Source organism: Passer domesticus, chromosome 2 (assembly GCF_036417665.1).
Source record: "Passer domesticus isolate bPasDom1 chromosome 2, bPasDom1.hap1, whole genome shotgun sequence".
NCBI classification, from domain to species: Eukaryota; Metazoa; Chordata; class Aves; order Passeriformes; family Passeridae; genus Passer; species Passer domesticus.
Window position 1 is genome coordinate 7,034,972 of NC_087475.1, and position 18,562 is coordinate 7,053,533.

General features: G+C 45.4%; 1 protein-coding gene and 1 long non-coding RNA gene across 2 annotated transcripts in view; one reads left to right on the top strand and one right to left on the bottom strand.

Annotated features, from left to right (window-relative positions):
• Positions 1-516: 516 nt before the first annotated feature.
• Positions 517-6,499, bottom strand: LOC135293294 (uncharacterized). Its single transcript, XR_010355389.1, has 3 exons — positions 6,286-6,499; positions 1,177-1,321; positions 517-627 (listed from the first exon to the last, which is right to left on the bottom strand). It is a non-coding gene; the product is annotated as an uncharacterized LOC135293294 (long non-coding RNA).
• Positions 6,500-9,973: 3,474 nt separating this feature from the next.
• EFHC2 (EF-hand domain containing 2) overlaps positions 9,974-18,562 on the top strand; it is a 56,480-nt gene continuing 47,891 nt past the window's right edge. The window contains exons 1-2 of the mRNA XM_064407277.1: positions 9,974-10,064; positions 17,920-18,105. Of these exons, the coding sequence (XP_064263347.1) occupies positions 10,023-10,064; positions 17,920-18,105 (228 nt within the window). The 5' untranslated portion in view covers positions 9,974-10,022. The remainder of the gene's footprint in view (positions 10,065-17,919; positions 18,106-18,562) is intronic.

Here is an 18,562-nt window from a genome sequence, read left to right on the forward strand (position 1 = left end):
CCCACTCAAACCAACTAGCTCTGTCTGTTGGTTTTGTTTTTGTTTTTTTTCAAATGACTCTGTTATCTGCTCAAGAGTGTGTCTCCCCTCTCTGAATTTCTTAGTTAGGGGTAAGAGGCAGAATGCAATGGATGTGATTTTTTACTGCATTATTTCCTGCTACCATTTCGAGATCAGGTTTATCACGCTCCACACTCTGTCTGAGAAGGGATGTCTGTGTCTGCTTTTTCCTCACCAGTTCCTATTTCTCCAGTTCAGTTCACTGCTTTCCACTTCTCCCTGCTGCCCACAGCCTCATGCAGAGCCGGCAGAGCATCCTGGTGGGAGGGGAGGGCAGAGCCCTGGCAGTCCCTGACCCTTCCCTGCTTTAGAGCTGCACAGGGCAGTGAGTGCCTCTTCACAAGCAAGACCTCTAAGGGAGATTACTTCACCCTTCCAAAAAGTCACATAAATTAGGCAGTAAAATTTTGCCCAAACCAGCAGCCATGACTTGACTATCAGGACTATTTTATTTCCCCTTTCTTTAATAGGCAGCTTTTCTTCTTGAACATAGACCGCTCAAAATTTGATGCTGAGATCACTCAGTTCAGTCTGATTCGATCTTGTCATCTTCACTATGAACTGTCCCTACAATTTGAAACAGAAACATCACAGCTGCATTAAATACCAATAAAATTATGTGCAAATACAAAGATTAACTCATTCTAACTTGATTTTTCACAGCATGATCCAGTCCTCCTCATCCACATAAAAATTATTCAGCCGCAAAAGGCCCTTGAGCATAGCATGACATTTACAGCATCTCTGAGTGTTTCTTGTTTGTTTCTCATAAATTTCCTTTGGTAATAACTTAGTCACTCAGCAACACTCTACAGCACACACATACATTACATGATTATCTCATATTTTATACAACACACGTTAAAGTAATTAATTTTCCCTGGCAAATGTCATACCAGTTAGTTCATCGTTAGGAGCCAAATATTTGTGCAACCATTTGTTACAAATATATGCACAACCACAGAACACTTCAGCTCCCTGGTATTTATTAAGTGTAATTTAAAGGGACACTGTCGAGGCTGCTACAGTCTCAACTTTCACTATAGTTTTTGTTCCAGTTGAAATTCTCTTAAATATTGAACCTCTACTCATTTATTTATTTATTTGTGGACTAACCTTGCTACAGCATTTAGCACACAAAAACAAATATGGTCTTGCTGTGGTGTGGAATGTGCTAGTGACCAACAAATGTCTGGCATGGCAGAAGGGTTTCTTCTCTCTTCTTTATCCTTTCACTGACAGGATCTGGAGTTTGGCCCAGCTGTAAGGTAGAAACGTAGCAAAATAGGTACCTTGTTCATAAAAAGAACTGATATTAATCACAAGCTCAAAATGAACTCTAGGTGAAGACATTTCTTTCTGTGCTATCACAGGTTGCCTCCAAACAAAGAGACAAAACCCCACCAGGACAGCAGCTCTGATTTCAGTGGATGGAAGCCAAGTTAGCCATGAAGCATCAAGATCAGTTGCCTTGAAAAATGTATTACAAGGGCATGAAACCACCTCTGATATATAGTGAAGTCTGCTTCTCCCATCCCTGAAATTAGGTCTTACCCATACTCCTCACACACGGATACAAAAGCAAAGCCCTTCAAAGTGCATTTAGAGAGAGGAAGAGCAGCAGTGGAGCTGTGCAGAGGGAAATTGTGCTCAGAGACTCGGCAGGCTGAGCCAGACGTCTCCATTCAAGCTAACAGCCCAATAAATCCTATTCCCTGCAGATCACTTATTCTGCAGCACGTTCAATCAACAGGTTTGGAAAGGAGGACCCGACACTTTTCTCACTTATTTTGGCCTTCTATGAGAAAAGCAGCAGTGAAGAAAAGAAGCAGAACAAGTGGGAATGAGAAGGGCCAGGAGGAAGCACAAACCTAAGAAAGCAGGAAGGCAGGGGAAAGAAATATTGAAAAGAAATATTGAGAAGAGATAGCAGAGGAAAGCAGAGATGAGAGTAACTGGAACAGTGCAGCACATTGGTGAGAGAGAGTTCTTTCAGGTTATTGTGCATTGCTGCTTTTTATTCAAGGAAGAAAAACTCGGACTGGAACAGGCAGAGAAAAAAGCAGAGCTGGGAGTTCAGGAGAAACATGAACTATCACACAGGCAGCGTGCCAAAAAGTCTGCTTCACTAAACTTGGCCAAAAGCTGAAGGGAGATGTGATTGCTATCTACCATTATGCAAGGAGAAGGCATTGGATGGCAAAAAAAAAAGGTACATTATTCAAAGGACAATGCCAAAACAAGGATCAAAAGGATCTGTTTCCCAAGAGTGCCCTTAGGCTGGAAGTTAGAATAAAGTCCTAATCAGCAAAGGAATTAGGTTTGGGGTAAACCTCAGTTCCTAACCCATTCATAATTGACTGATGTCAGGCACTCTTGGGAAGCTGGTATTGACCAAGGCTTTTGATCCACAGAGATGACCCAGCTACCATTAAGACAGAGCTTGATTAAGAAACAATTTCTGGTGTAGTGCCTGCAATTGCCAATATCTTGGTCTCTGTGACAGAGGGGATTACAGTCACTGCTGTTCTGCTATTATCCTGGCAGGCTTCACCAATTTTGAGACCACTTCTTGGAAACCCAAAATCCACTTGCTGCTTTGATAACTTATACTGCCTTAATTTTTTTTTCCTACAGACAATGAGCTATCATATCTGAAGGAGAATGGATGAATTCTCAAAGCAGCTTTGATCCGTCCTAGATCCTCAAAGCAGCCTGCAAGAATAGCTTGAAAGCTTTTTATTTAAAATAAGTGTCATTTCCTCCCCTCTCATTTTGATTGAAATAGATGATGAATGCAGGGCAAATTGTAATGTAAGCTTGATCATGAAAGCAAGTATAATTCTAAACCAGCCTTGATCAATAGCAGTTTCTGGTAATTGACTGTAATCTATCTATCTATCTATTTATTGCCATGGGAATTTTATATATTGCTGGTGGGGGTTTTTTGTTGTTTTATCCATCAGCTACCAAGATGAAGCTTGAAGATGGAGGATGGGAGAAGAGGGAGGAATTGATCAGTGATGCAGCCTCAGCTGATGGTGTACCCTCAAGGCAACTTACAAGACTTGGGGAAATGCTGACAGAATTTTCCTAGGCAGAAGGGAGCAGACTGGCAAATCTGGCTGAACAGAGCCAGGGCTGGGGTTTCTTAGGGCTTGAAGTGCCTCCTTGGCTGGATGAAAGAGTTTTCTTAATGGAGAGTCAAACTACTTGCAACTGACACCCCTGGTGGAAAGGAGGGAAGGTGTATTAACCCTCCTGCTGAGCCAAACCCCTCATTTCTGTCAGAAAAGCAGCATGAGAGGAAAGTCAGGAAATGTTTGACCTGCATAAGTTCAGTCCCATTAACATCCCAAACAGGTCAGGAGTGAAGGAAGGAAAATAAATCCAGTCAGGAGGGTAATAGCTGCCTCCCTTCTTTGTTGTCCCCATGAGAGCAGCTCCCCATTCGTTCTGCAGAGTGTGACAGGGGTCTAGGTGCTGCCCTTGAGTGACAGCAGCACTTCCCTGACTTCCATGGGACTGTCTGGGCTGTGAGAGTCACCGTGCCTCCCTGCCTGGGGGCTTTGTGTTCCCAAGTGATTTGTCCTCACCCTAGAAGTGATGTTATCTGGAGGGAGGAAGGCTGCTTGGCTCCTGCAGAGGTGACACACAACTGGGAGGCCTCAGCTGCACTTTGAAGTGTGGTTTCATTGCTGCCAAGCTCCATGTTCATACTTCATTCCCATCACTTGTCTTACTTACAAGTTTTTCCAACTTTTCCCATTTAATACTGCATGCTGTATTAAATGCATGTCTATAGCTTAATTGAGAGAGAAAAAAAAAATCTGCATTCTGCTCTGAATTAAATTAGAGGCTTTTCTGTCAGGTTCATTTTACCAGTGAGCCTGCATCTCAAATCAGCCCACATAAGGAGGGTGAAGTGGAGCTGAACAGCTACTCCCTGATTCAGATCTCACTGAATATATGCAGCGGGGGCAACTCAAAGGTATCTACCAGGCCCAGAATATTTCTCTTTTCCTGTACTTTCAGAAGTGTGGGGGACTTGGGGAAGTGGCCCCTCATAGTCTCCCTGACTTCCATGACACGGAAGTGAGGCTGATTGCAAATATCCCCTGAGAAGCTCACACCTTATGTAAAGGAGCTGGGTATCAGATGAGTAGGAACTTCAAAACACTTCAAACAGAAGCAGCAAAGTGGAACTTTCCCACTGAGCTTGTTCTGTGAGACAGAGCACTTCTTCCATCAAGTTTCCAGAGGCTGAGAAGTTTATGGGATGGGGTGATGGGGTGGGGACACAAGGACAGGAAAACCAGCCTGTGCAGGGCTCCTCACAGCCAGGCTGTGCCAGGCAGCACCTGAGGGGATGCTGTGCCTGCATCCCCCATCCCTGCCCAATACCTCTGTCCCCAAAGGGCATGGCACACCTCACTGAGGGGCTCATGTGCAAATGGAGCAGGCTGAACAGGCTGAATCAGAGCAATTGCCCCTGGAAAGGTCATTCCAGCTAAGGAAACCTTCCAGTGAGACCCAAATGGCTGTAACTGTTTTTCTGGTCTCCTCTCTCCCATGGCATTACCAGGAGGAAAAGGTTTCGGGCCATGAGATGTGGAAATTCACCCTGGGGCAGGAGGCAGCTGCAGGAATGATGCACCAAGTATCCCTGTGGTACATGGCCAGCACAGATCCATGGCCACAAAGGTGCTGGATTTTCCCAGTGTGGATTGTCTGGAGCACACCACAGCTGTGATATCAACACAGTTTTCTGGCCATGGAGAATTATCTTCATGGGCTATATGTTCACTGACTGGTAAAAACAAAAGGAATGAGGTAACAGAAGACACAGGAAAACAAAGAATGAGCATTTCTAGGACTGTTCAGTGAAGGTTGCAGCTGACCACAGTGCACCACAATGAACAGCCACACTGGGGTTTGCCCTCCTTCCCCCAGCACGAGCTGGCCACAAGCAGGGCTGTGCTTGATTCCCCCAATCCAATCCCATCCCTACCCTGACTTCTGCAATGCCTTTTACGGCATTCAATATTTTTCTAAGACAGGCCTAAGGAAAAGGGTATTAATATGTAGTAATTTTCCATTCTTAATTTCTTAATTAAGTGTATGCCACAGTTCAATTTTGGTTCAGGTTTTAGTGTGCTGTATGATGATCCAGGTAGGGTCGTAATTCACCTTAAACTGGGAAGCCTGGGAACAATCTGATTTTGGGCAGCCCAGCCTTAACATGGCCTGTAAAACCAGCCCCAGGAAGAGGATAAGTCACACATATGACAGAAGCAGAGACATGTTTTCACAGACAAGCAACACTAAATTATGCTGATTTTAGTCTAACCTTCCTGGTTTCCTCTTATTTCTAAATTTTCCTGTTCTAAACTGACAGAACTTGGTCAGGCCTGGCCTTCCACTCAGACAAATGGACTAAGCCTGGAGCCTGCAGCATTTGGTCAGAGTAAAAGCCAATATATATATATATTTAATTAAGCTTCTTTGGAAAGTTTTGAGTGGCTCACTTTACAATATGTACTCCCCTACTCATTTCAAGTTTGCCAGTAAAACTCAATCTCAACACAAAGAGACTATAATAGCTGTCTTTTTATCACAAAGACAGCATTTTCCATGTTTTCCCCAGCTTTAGCTTCCCTCCTGCTTTTTCTCTTCTTTGAACTGTACAACTAATGCAGTCCTATGTACCACTATCATCTGCAGAGTAGTCAGAACACATGGTTAATTTACCACTGCCAACTGCTTACTGTTGTCATTAACAATCTTCATTTAATAAAAAGCTTTTATCAAAATTGGTTTTCCTGGAGTACTTTCATTTTTCCTAGAAAAGGCATTAAAATTAATTTGTTTTCACTCAGTTTGTACTACTGAGTGAATACAGCAAGGAACAAAAAAGATAAACATGTGAGAGAAACCCCAAAGAGAAGGTAATGTAGAAAGAAGCAATTGTGTTCTAAAGTAGATTATACTATTTTTTTTTTCATTTGAAAGAAAACAAAATGATTGAAGACTGGTAGAAAACATCAAATTGCAGTGGTGGTTTGGTGCACAAGGAAGATGCTCCCCTTCTCCACAACCCCCTGTGGCTTCTTTACTGGGGGAGGCAGAGGTGCAGAAAAAATTGACCTGAGGGTTTAGGGACAATTCACAGGATTTTCTGCTGAAAATGCACCAGGCTCTACTGATACTCTGCATTTCACTGACCTTCCTCCAGCAAGGCTCCTGTTTCCTTTGCAGGTTTTTCACATGCAGCCTCTGTCCCTACTGCCTGAAACCTTGGAACAACAGTTTATTATTCATACCAGAGGGCATTTTAAGACATTTCAACCACCCTGTTATGCAATGAGCCACAAAATTGGAGATACCAATGCCTTCCTTCCTTCCTTCCTTCCTTCCTTCCTTCCTTCCTTCCTTCCTTCCTTCCTTCCTTCCTTCCTTCCTTCCTTCCTTCCTTCCTTCCTTCCTTCCTTCCTTCCTTCCTTCCTTCCTTCCTTCCTTCCTTCCTTCCTTCCTTCCTTCCTTCCTTCCTTCCTTCCTTCCTTCCTTCCTTCCTTCCTTCCTTCCTTCCTTCCTTCCTTCCTTCCTTCCTTCCTTCCTTCCTTCCTTCCTTCCTTCCTTCCTTCCTTCCTTCCTTCCTTCCTTCCTTCCTTCCTTCCTTCCTTCCTTCCTTCCTTCCTTCCTTCCTTCCTTCCTTCCTTCCTTCCTTCCTTCCTTCCACAAAACAACCCCAAAATAAAAAATAATTTTCCCATAAATGACAGGTTTGGAAATCATAACATTTTTTTGGTGAAATTCCAATTCAGAGAGTGAATTGTGCACAAATGCTCCCTGGGGACTGGATGGGGACTCTCTCCCAGGCTTGCTCAGACTGAACACATCTCCCATGCTGTTCCACGAGCCTCTGGTTGGGGGAGGAGGGATGACACATTATGGGAATTTCATGGTCTGATGCATCATAGAGTATGAAATATGGCAGGGGAGATCCACTCCATCCATGAGAATAAGGACATTCAGCAGCTGAACTACAGCTCCTCTGAGACAGGGTGATGGCAGATCAGAACTCGAATATTTCAGTTTAAGCTATTTTATCCATAAACTAATTTTTTCTGTTAAAAGCAGTCTAATTTTTGTTTTAAAAACCCATATTAATGAACATATTATGTAAAATGGAGGAACACAGCACGGCTGCTGTTCTCTGGAACTGGCTTTGGAAGTGATCTGGAATGCATCTTCCCTTATTAACAAGGAAAATGTTACTTCCATTAAAGAAAAACAACCCTTCCCCCCACCAGCCATCCGTGAGAAACTCTCACTGTATTTTCTGTTTGAAATTTAAATTTTTGCGTAATACCGCCCACTGTATGAAATGAATGTGATTCAAATGATGGTTTCTCTAATTTTCAATTAAAATATATTTTAAGTGTTTACCTTTCCACACTAAATGCAAATGCAGATGTGTGGTACAGCGCTGGGAAACCAGAAGGTGGAAACCCACTGACCCAGTTTCCCCATCCCAGTGGGCTAAAATGCAAAAAACCAAACAAAAAGCTATAAAAACATCCCACCTCCCCCTCCCCCTAGCCTGACAGGGCCCCAGAGTAAAATGTGCTGTGTAAAAGTCACAAAACGAAAACCATTAAAAATTAATTGGTGCAGAAAATGGCAAACGCAGCGGGATTTGTCCCATCTGTGACCCCAGTTCCAGAGGTATTTGGGGGGCTCCCTGTCCAGAGAAGTCACTGCTCCTCACCAGGTGAGGTAAATTTTCACAGAATCCTTTAGGTTGGAAAAGAACTCTGAGATTGAGCCTGACTTGTGACCAACCACCACCGTGTCACCCAGCCCATGGCCCTGAGTGCCACGTCCAGGGTGACTCCACCACCTCCCTGGGCAGCCCATTCCAATGTCTAATCACCCTTTCCATGAAAAAATTCCTTCTGATGTCCAGCCTGAACCTCCCCTGGCTCTGCTTTAGACCATGTCCTCTCTCCTGTCACTTGTCCCCTGGGAGAGGAGCCTGGCCCCCACCTGGCCACAGCCTCCTGTAGGGAGCCACAAGGTCACCCTTGAGCCTCCTTTTCTCTAAATTTCTCCTGATCAAAATGGCCATTTATCCTGAAAAACTGAAGAAATTGATTTAGTGTGTGCTAGTGTTGGATTTAATATGTATTTAGCATTCAGTAAATAATGATGTATAATAAATATTATATACCTATATGTTATACATATATATAATGATACATTTATATATGATGTGTTTTTATATTACAATAAACCGGATATAAATTATATATACATATAATATGTAGATCTATTTCTATAATTATATATATTAATTAATTATGTATATGAAAATAAGAATGGGTTTATTTCTACTTTGTTACTGCTGACTCTGGGCCCCCCCTGAGGCACCCCCACACTTGGTGGGGCCGGGGCTCCTGCGGAGGAAAGCCGGGACCTGCCTGCATCCCCTGGGCCATATCCCGGGATGAGGGTTTGGGATGAGGGATCGGGATGAGGGCTTGGGATGAGCAGTCTGGGATAACAGTTTGGGATGAGGGTTCGGGATGGATCCGTTCGGGTTGGATCAATTCGTGATGGATCCGTTCAGGATGAGGGATCGGGATAGATCCGTTCGGGACGGATCCGTTCGGATAGCTCCGTTTGGGTTGGATCCGTTAGGGATGGATCTGTTCGGGATGGCTCCATTTGGGATGAAGGATCGGGATGGATCTGTTCGGGATGGCTCTGTTTGGGATGGATTCGTTCGGGATGGATCCGTTTGGGATGAAGGTTTGGGATGGATCCGTTCGGGATGGATCCGTTTGGGATGGATCAGTTCAGGGTGGATGCATTCGGGGTGGATGCGTTCGAGGTGGATCCATTTGGGAAGAAGGATTGGGATGGATCCATTCAGGATGAGGGTTCAGGATGGCTACGTTCGGGATGGGGGATCAGGACGGATCCGTTCGGGATGGCTCCGTTCGGGATGTCTCCGTTCGGGATGGATCAATTCGGGACGGATCCGTTCGGGATGGTTCCGTTCGGGATGGATTTATTCGGGATGAGGGATCAGGATGGATCCATTCGGGACGGATCCGTTCGGGATGGCTCCGTTCGGGATGGATTTGTTCAGGACGGATCCGTTCGGGATGGCTCCGTTCGGGATGGATTTATTCGGGATGGCTCCGTTCGGGACAGATCCGTTCGGGATGGCTCTGTTCGGGACAGATTCGTTCGGGATGGCTCCGTTCGGGATGGATTTGTTCGGGGCGGATCCGTTCGGGATGGATTTGTTCAGGATGGCTCCGTTCAGGATGGCTCTGTTCAGGATGGATCCGTTCGGGATGGATCCGTTCGGGATGGCTCTGTTCAGGATGGATCCGTTCGGGATGGATCCGTTCGGGATGGCTCTGTTCAGGATGGATCCGTTCGGGATGGCTCTGTTCAGGATGGCTCTGTTCAGGATGGATCCGTTCGGGATGGATTTGTTCGGGATGGCTCCGTTCAGGATGGTTCCGTTCGGGATGGATCCGTTCGGGATGGCTCTGTTCAGGATGGATCCGTTCGGGATGGATCCGTTCGGGATGGCTCTGTTCAGGATGGATCCGTTCGGGATGGCTCTGTTCAGGATGGATCCGTTCGGGATGGATCCGTTCGGGATGGCTCTGTTCAGGATGGATCCGTTCGGGATGGCTCTGTTCAGGACGGATCCGTTCGGGATGGATTTGTTCGGGATGGCTCTGTTCAGGACGGATCCGTTCGGGACGGCTCTGTTCAGGACGGATCCGTTCGGGATGGATTTGTTCGGGACGGCTCCCTTCGGGACGAGCCCCCGCGGTCCCCCCGCGCCTGTCCCCGCCCCGTGACGTCACGGCCACATGACGTCAGCGCCGCGCGGTCCCCGCGCAGCGGCGGCGGCGGCGGTTTGAGGGGCGGCCATGGCGCTGCCGCTGCTGCCCGGCTTCTCCCGCCGCCGCAACGTGAGTGCCCGCCCGGGCCGCCTCCCGTCCGCCCTCCTGCCCTGCCCCGGCGCCCCGGGGCCGCTCCCGCCGGGCCCGCAGGTGGGGGCGAGGCGGCCCCGGGTGCGCCGAGCTGCCCCGGCCCCGGCGGCCGGTGAGGGCGCTGTGCCGCAGGACGGGGCGAGCCCAGGGCACGGCTGCGCCGGGGGAGGTGCAGGCCGGACCCCAGGAGGAGTTTCTGCACGGAAAGGCTGATTAGACAGCGGGGTGGGCTGCCCAGAGGGGTGGTGCAGTCACCGTCCCTGGAGGTGTTCAAGGAAAGGCTGGACGTGGCACTCAGGGCCATGGGTGACACCGTGGTGATCCTGGTGTGGCACTCAGGGCCATGGTCTGGGTGACACAGTCATGACCCTGGTGTGGCACTCAGGGTCATGGTCCAGGTGACACAGTCATGATCCTGGTGTGGCACTCAGGGCCATGGGTGACACAGTCATGATCCTGGTGTGGCACTCAGGGCCATGGTCTGGGTGACACAATGGTGATCCTGGTGTGGCACTCAGGGCCATGGGTGACACGGTGGTGATCCTGGATCTGGCACTCAGTGCCATGGGTGACACAGTCATGATCCTGGTGTGGCACTCAGGGCCATGGTCTGGGTGACACAGTCATGATCCTGGTGTGGCACTCATGGCCATGGTCGGTGACATGGTGGTGATCGGTCACAGGTTGGACTCAGTGATCTCAGAGATCTTTTCCAACCTCACCAGTTCGTAATCTGGCAGCTGCTTTGGGATATTTTGAGCAGCTCTTGGCGCAGCTCTAACAGAACAAAGCAGGGAGAGAGAGATACCCTTTACATCAGTAACCAAAAAGGCTTTGCCAGAGAGGGCAGTGACAAAAATGCTGATGTGCTGTTTCAAGGTTTCCAATACTATTAATGCAGGCTAAATAGACAGGATGGTGATTTTATCACAGCAAACGTAAGAGGAGGCTGCCATCACTACTTCAAAATTTTTCATCAAGAATAGCTAGGAATTCACTGAGCACACTCTGATGTGAAGCAGTGCAGGGGGTGGGCAGAATTCGTGCACAGTGCTCTCGCTGGTGCCTTCAGGAGGCAAATGAAACAAATGAAACAGTGTATTTTAACGTTGTTAATAATGTTAAAACACCTGGAAGAGAATCTGTCATTTTCACACCATAAACATGTTGTGGCCAAGGTTTCCCATAGAACGTGTCAATGCCCCATTGCTGGAAGTGTTCAAGCCAGGTTGAGTGCAGCTCTGAGCAGTCTGGTCTGGAGGAAGGTGTCCCTACCCATGAAAAGAGACTTGGAACTGAATGATCTCTAAGGTCTCTTACAGCACAGGCCTTTATGATTCTAGGATAGACACAAGACAGGTAGACACAAAGCTGCCAGGTACAGGGGGCATGAAATTGTGTAGAAATATGTGGACTCTCAGCCTCACTCTGTGTGTCAGCACTGCACACGTGTGTGCAAATATGGGGCCTCTTGCAAGCCCAGCCTAGAGACAGAGAGGATCTTCTTCCCTGGAAACAGCTGGATGCTGGTGTTTTTGAAGGGGTACAAAAAAAAGGTCTGGTGGTGAATACTCAGTCTCTATCTGAATTGAGATTTGCTTTGTTGAGGGTTGGTTGTGTGTGTGACTCTTGAGGTGGCTGCTGAGTGAGTGTGGTGGAATAGGTGTGTGCCATTGGTACCTGCTGGCTGGAGCAGAATAGCTCAGCTCAGGGATATCTGTGGCTTTTTTTGTTCTCCAAAGATCAATTTAACTTAATTAATTTAATAACTTCACATGCTTGGGAAGGGTTACTAACAGTGTGGAGCACCCCATGCTGAAGTGCATACAGTGAGTATGTTATGAGAACTAAAGGTGTGAAAGCTGTCACAAAGTGCCACAAGACAACATTATAAAACCATGGTTAGACCCTTGTTAGGGCTCCAGGTTGTTCTTGTGTCAGTCCTTGAGACAGTGGAGTTAATAATGACAGCTCACCTCCACAAATGAGAGGCTGAAAATAACACATTTAAAGGAGAAAAAAGGTGTCACTGCTATAGATAAATTGAAAAGAAGATGTTTCCACCTGTTAGGGCCGTGAGCATCACCATCAACACCTCTTACTGCACAGAAACAACAGTGGCAAAGCATTCCCTGAAGGAGGATGCACAGGGGACAGGGGATTCTTGTTCCTATCAGCCCTTGGTTTATAATTATGGGTATTAATTCCACTCATTGCTGTTCAAGCTCCTAGTGAAATTCTCTTGTCTCTGCTCCTAATGCTTCCACCTGCCTCATCTGTAGACCCACAAAAGGCATGGAACGGGAGTGCATGTGTTCTGTCTACCTTGGATGTGTTTAATAAGGTGGCTGGGCTGCTTCCAGAAAATCAGAGCTTTAAGGAAATGTTCAAAATCAAAATTAGAGTAGTTTGTGTACACAGAAGTCCATTCATCAAAAAAACCCTCCACGTCTTTTAAATCAGAAGTCCAAAGATCAGCTGCTCATCAGCAGTACTTGAGTTTTTTGTTTGTGGGTGATGAGGAAATCTAACAGCACGGGTACTTTGAGCACGTGGTGGAAACACAGCATATAAAAGGTTTGCTTTGTTACTGCAAGAAAAAGTTTGTGCATTTGGAGCCTGGACTGTGTCAGGGATGGCACTGGTTGCAACACAACTACTCCATTTATTGGTGTTCCTTGTCTGCCTCCTGTTCTCAAAAGCAGCTGCTCCTTCTGATACTGGGTTGGTGTCCTTGCCTGTGTCAGGAGCTAAGGAGGAGGGTGACAAACACTTATTCATATAGGTCAGATTTGCCAAGTGCTGGCTGATCAGTGTGTTTTCCTTCCTGATGTTTGAAATCCCTCTCAGAGAGAAAATTCTGTGCAACAATTCTCCACGGCATTTCTTAGAGAATTGGACAATAAGTTTATAGATCTCAGGGGGAAACCACATCCTTGAAAAACTGCAAAAAATTCTGTTGCAAGCTTTAGTGGCACAGCAGAAATTCCATATCTTCCTTGTTTATTGCAGCAGCTTGGAATTGCCCTCAACTGTGCTACTGTGGCTGTCTCTGTGTTTCCTGCCTGAAATACTTTCTGCTGCTCTGTAACCCACAAATAAGAACGTTAGTTTTTCTTGACCAAGAACATTTCCCAACCTCTTTATAAGTAATTGTGTCTGCTGTTCTTTCTTCTTTCCCTGAACCCCTTCCGCTACCTCCTGCCTCTCAGCTCTGCTCCCCCAGATCTCCCCCAATCCCGAATCTTCCTGTAGCTGCCCCTTGTGGCTGCATTTTGGGCCCTTTCCTTTATCCATCTTTTGTCTTCTCCCAGGCAGTAAGAGCAGGCCAGAATCACAGAATGGTTTGGGTTGGAAGAGACCTTTAAAGGTTGTGCAGGCTATGAGCAGAACACCTTCTGCTAGATCAGGTTACTCAGGGCAACCTGACCTTGAATATTTCCAGGAATGGGGCATCCACCACCTCTCTGGGGTGCCTGTCCCAATGTTTCACCACCCTCATTGTTAAAAATTTCCTTCTCATACCTAACCTGCATCAGCTCTCTTTTCTCTTAAAGCTACAACCCCTTGTCCTGTTGCAACAGGCTCTGCTAAAAAGTCTGTCCCTGTTATTCTTGTACTCCCCCTTGAAGAAAGGTCACAGTGAAGTCTCCCTGGATGCTTCTCTTCTCTGGGCTGAATAACCCAACTCTCTCAGCCTGTCCTTATAGGAGAGGTGCTCCAGGCCCTGCTAATTTTTCTGGAGCTCCTCTGGATCTGCTGCAATAGATCCATGCCTTTCCTGTACTGATCCACACTTATTGGTGTTGATGCACCTTGTTTTGTGATGTTTTTAAAGTGGCACCAGAGTTGCTGGCAACAATGTCTTAGGGTGTTCCTGCTTTGCCAGTACCACTTAAGCCCTGAACATCCTGAGACCTCTGCAGCAAGCAGGGGGTGATAAAAGAGTTGGAAATCAGTCACATGAATTTGACTGGCACAGTGTGTAGCATTTGCATTTATTTCTGTCACTTAGCCAGGAGACTTCATCAGCAGCTAGACTAGTTCAGAAGTGCCACAGTTCATCCTGATACAGGGTTTGAGCAGGACATCCAGGCTGCATCTGCTGTTCCCAAGGTGGGAATTACAGATGGATACTGGGTACAGAGCTGTGCTGCCACTCCTGCATATCTCCCTGTGGGATTGAGTTAAAAACGTGGCTTCTGAGAGCTCGCTGAGGGCTCTCCCATCACTCCAGCTGCTGTGCTGGAAGGTTTCCAGCTGTGTTTGGTTCAGCTGGAATGTGCAGCTCCCTGGGGAGTTTGCTGTGACTATTCCAGAGCAAGACGGAGCGAGCACGAGGCAGCGTTCCCCGAGGACTGCAGGGGCTGAGTTTGCAGAGCCAAGAGCTGCAGTCAGAGAACCCTGACCTTTGTATTAGTCACTCTTGAGTGCATCCTCAATATTTTTCAGGCTCACCACGCAGAAAATGTCCAGCTTTGTTCAGCAGACCCACGGCCTGTTCAGTTGAGCTGCATTAGCACAGCAGACACATTCAAACTTTCCCTGCTCTCTGAAAGCTTTCTGTTAGAAGTCATTCAATGTGGAGGTGAATGATGAATGATGAATGATGTTCTGTCACGATTTTAGGCCGGATGTGGTCTGAGTTCATTAGCTGAAGTTTCCCAAATGTGGTTTTTCCCTTTTGTGATCCTCAATTATAACTAATCTTTTTTTAAAACTTTCTATTTTTGTTGTTGTTCTGTTGTTTGGTTTTTTTTTTTTTTTTTTTAAGACATAACTGTACAGATTTTGAGAAGAGATTGTTTTGTCTATGGATCTAGATGCTTTTTAGAAGAAGGGGATAAGTAATTATGTGATTGGGAATCTAAAATAGTCTTTTTGTCAAACCCTAAAAAGTTACAGGAATGACACAAAAGATTCTTAACAGAATTGAAGCTGTTTCGTTATGTATTTTTCATATAAAATTTTAAGGATGTTGTGATTTTAGCCCTAAATTCTGGAAATTCCAGCAGGGTTATTCCTGGATTACTTTGATGAACACTTTGCCATACTTTTGCTGCTAAACCCCGAGGACATATGAACAGCAAATGCTTCTAGAAGAAGTTTTGAGGACATGAAAAGCTTTCCTTTGCTCAGGAAAACTGCCACCCTCACTGTGCTTCGCTAACTGTGCCTTTCTCCCTAACACATGCTTTGGTAATAGAGGGAAAATAATTAAATACTTGCTGTGCCAGAAAGTGGATCTGTTCTGTAACAACTTCAGTTTAAATCAGATGCTTCTGCCTAGAAAATCCCCTTTTAAAATTCAGCTTGACTGTAGTTATTGTGGATTTGAACTGATAAATGCAGAAAGCTCCCTTCCTTCCTGACTTCTCCCCAGCTCTTTCTCAGCCTATAGAGGAGCAAAATTATTTAAAAAAGAAACAAAAGAACAAAGAGAAGATCAGTAGCACCCAAAGGAGAGAGAAGGAACCATCCCAAGTGCAGATGTGTAAAGGTGCCAGCCCCTGTCAGTGCCTGGCTGTTCCAATCCCAGGAGAGCCCCTGTCCTCACTTCTTGTGGGAGAGGTGGGATGACCACATGAAGCTCTGCTTCTGATGCCTTCAGTGCTCACACTGAGGCATGGCATTTTATGTCACAGCTCACAAATCTGTGCTGATATAAAATATTTAATTTTGGGCATAATTCCTGAAAATGTGACTGGTTAAATTCCTGGCTTGAGCAATGCTCTGTGATGGGGGCCATGAGCTCCTAGTCTGCATACAAGCATTTCCTTTTATTGGTTTTCTCTTTTATTCAGTAACTCTTGTTCTTGAGTTATATCTTGAGGAGAAATTTTCTGTTTCCTTTGTATTATTCTTTAAATTATGATACTTTCTGCATGCTCTTTTATTCACCTTTGTTCAAAACATTGCTTACCTTTAAAGTATCTTCTTTGGGGATGTGTTCTCATAGCTCTGATTGTTTCTGACCCCAGTATGTGAACCTTATTCCTTTGCAATAACTGTTTGAAAGGGTACTGGCTAGCTCAGCTTTTTTTAACCTAAGCAAGGGTATAGCCATTGATTATCATGGTATTAAAAAGAATGATTTGTAAAAATAGTAAGTATTCTTTTTCATACTGCTGCCCTTGCAAAAGTGGGGTGCAAAAGGATTTTAAGCAAGGTTAAGCTAAAGCAGTGACTGGGCTGTTCACGTCAGCAGCTCTCTGTCTTGAGCCATTGGATTTGGAGCACCTGGGGCAGGTGAGCAGTTCAGACTGTGACCCCAGTGTGCAGGAACAGATTTTTGTTGATAATTCTGTGCCATGAGGCTGGTTCCCTGCCTTTCAAATCCTGACTCTTTCATGCTGGCAGAATGAAATGACTGCTTGAGTTTTGCTGTTTCACTGCTTGCACTTGTTCCCAGGACTGCTCTGCTGGGTGTATGTTGTGTTATCTTGGAGCACTTGAATGTTGCCATCATGAAAAAAGATTATTTGTACCATTTTATAATTTATGATATTGACTTAGAGCTCTCTACACCTTTTGGGGGAGTAGTGGTTTTTACATATGCATGTGATAATCAGTGATGCCCAGTCTTCCAAATGGAGTGGGGAGGCATTTTTTCCCCTGTGATACTTTACTGACATGCTGCTCTGGTGCTGCTGTGAAAAATTTTGGTGTCCAACCTTTTCCTTTACCTTTGATTTTCTCACCCCTGACATCAGTTCCCTCTTCAGCCTCATCTTCCCTCATGTTCCCCCAGCCCCAGGCCAAGGGAGGGCACAGCTCCCGTGGCCTCTCCCTTAATGGGCATGCCAGGGTGCAGTGGCCCTCTCTGCTTTCCCAGATAAAGTATTTTGAGGATTTGAGAGGGCAATAAAGAAAAGAATAGCAGAGTGAGAGGAGCTAAGAAATCAGGATTGTTGTTCATGGAAGGAAGTGGAGTTTTCCATTGGAATTTTCTATTTCCCTGTCCTCGTCTGTGAGCCTGATGTGTGGGGTCATGGGGGAATTGCTGCCCAAGCCCAGCTCACACCAGCTGCCTCTGGCCAGCTTATTAGGAGGGACATTCCCAGAGACAGGAGTGATATTTATGTGAGCCCAGAAGCTTTCTGTGTCACTTGAAGACTGGCTCCAGCCCCAGTCAAGAAATTCAAGTGGGCAAGATGGTTTTCTTTGCTGTTAGTTGTTCCTATATTTTTAAGCGCTCCATCTGTAATTGCCTGAAAAATTAGTAATAATACAGAGGAGTCACTACAGAGACCTTCTTTTAAAATACTCCCAGATGAAATAAATGTCTGCCTTTATATTCAGGTCCAGCCTCCTAAAATTCAAGTGTATTCACTGGTACAGAGGAATTTATTTGCACTCAGGGATGCAAGTGTAAATAAGATCTTTGACATGAGTAAGGAGAGCAGGCTGTTCTCTGAGTGCTGCTGAACTGTTTCCATTTGTCCTCTGGAGAGCTGTAGGAAAGGCCTTTCCCCTTTACCTTTTACAACAGTTCTTGGGGGTGATTTGATTCTTTCTCTATCAAATACCTCAATCCTTATTGCAGGGAAGGAGTGTTGGGGGGGTAAACATCTGGTTCCATCCAGTCTCTCATCCTAGGTAAATTATTGGGATATTATTCCATTTTTGTCTATAAGACTGGCGAATTGGCCACTGGAAAATGTCACTTCACTTGCAGCATTCCAGTTGTTACAGGTTTTTAGAGTCTGCATTAAAAGTAAATACAAAGAAACTTTTGCATGATTAATCCTCCTCGCCTGAATGGTCAGCTATCATGGACTTAAAAACAAAAATATGGATTTTTTTTTTCTCTTTTTCTTCTCCACTTTTACAGATTGGGGGCGAAAAGTTCCACAGATCACAGATCTGTGGGTACAGCAATAATGTTCGGAGGCTGTTTGAAGATAAACCTGGAATAGGAGGTGAACTGTTACCTGGCCAGACCCTGCAAATTACCAACAGTGTGTTTCCTGAAGCAATAGGAAGTGGTCCTCCTGCTTGGATAGCATTTGACAAGCAGGTATGCAGAAATTTTTTTTTTTTTAATGAATAGCTACAATATAACAGAGTATAATGATGAAATTCCATTAGTTAGATATTTGAGAAGATTATTTTGTGCATGCAAAAAAAGCTCCTTGTTAGACAAAAAGAGTGGTAGTGGGTATTTATTTTTCATTATATTAATGTATTGTAAAATTAATATAAATATATGTCATGCCATACAACAATATATAAAAGTACTGGGATACATCTCCTACAGGATTTAACAAAAATAAGGGGGTGGGAAGCATATTTCTTTTTAGTGAAAATGATGACAGTAAGGGAATTATTTGGCAAGCTGGTAAGAATGAATGTCAAGTAAACCCCAGTCCAGGAGAAAGTGTGTCTGGGCACTTGGGAATCATTAAACTCAGTGGAGTGCTACATCTTGGGATTCACTCATGCCATCATACTTGTATGCTCAAAGTCCTGTTGAC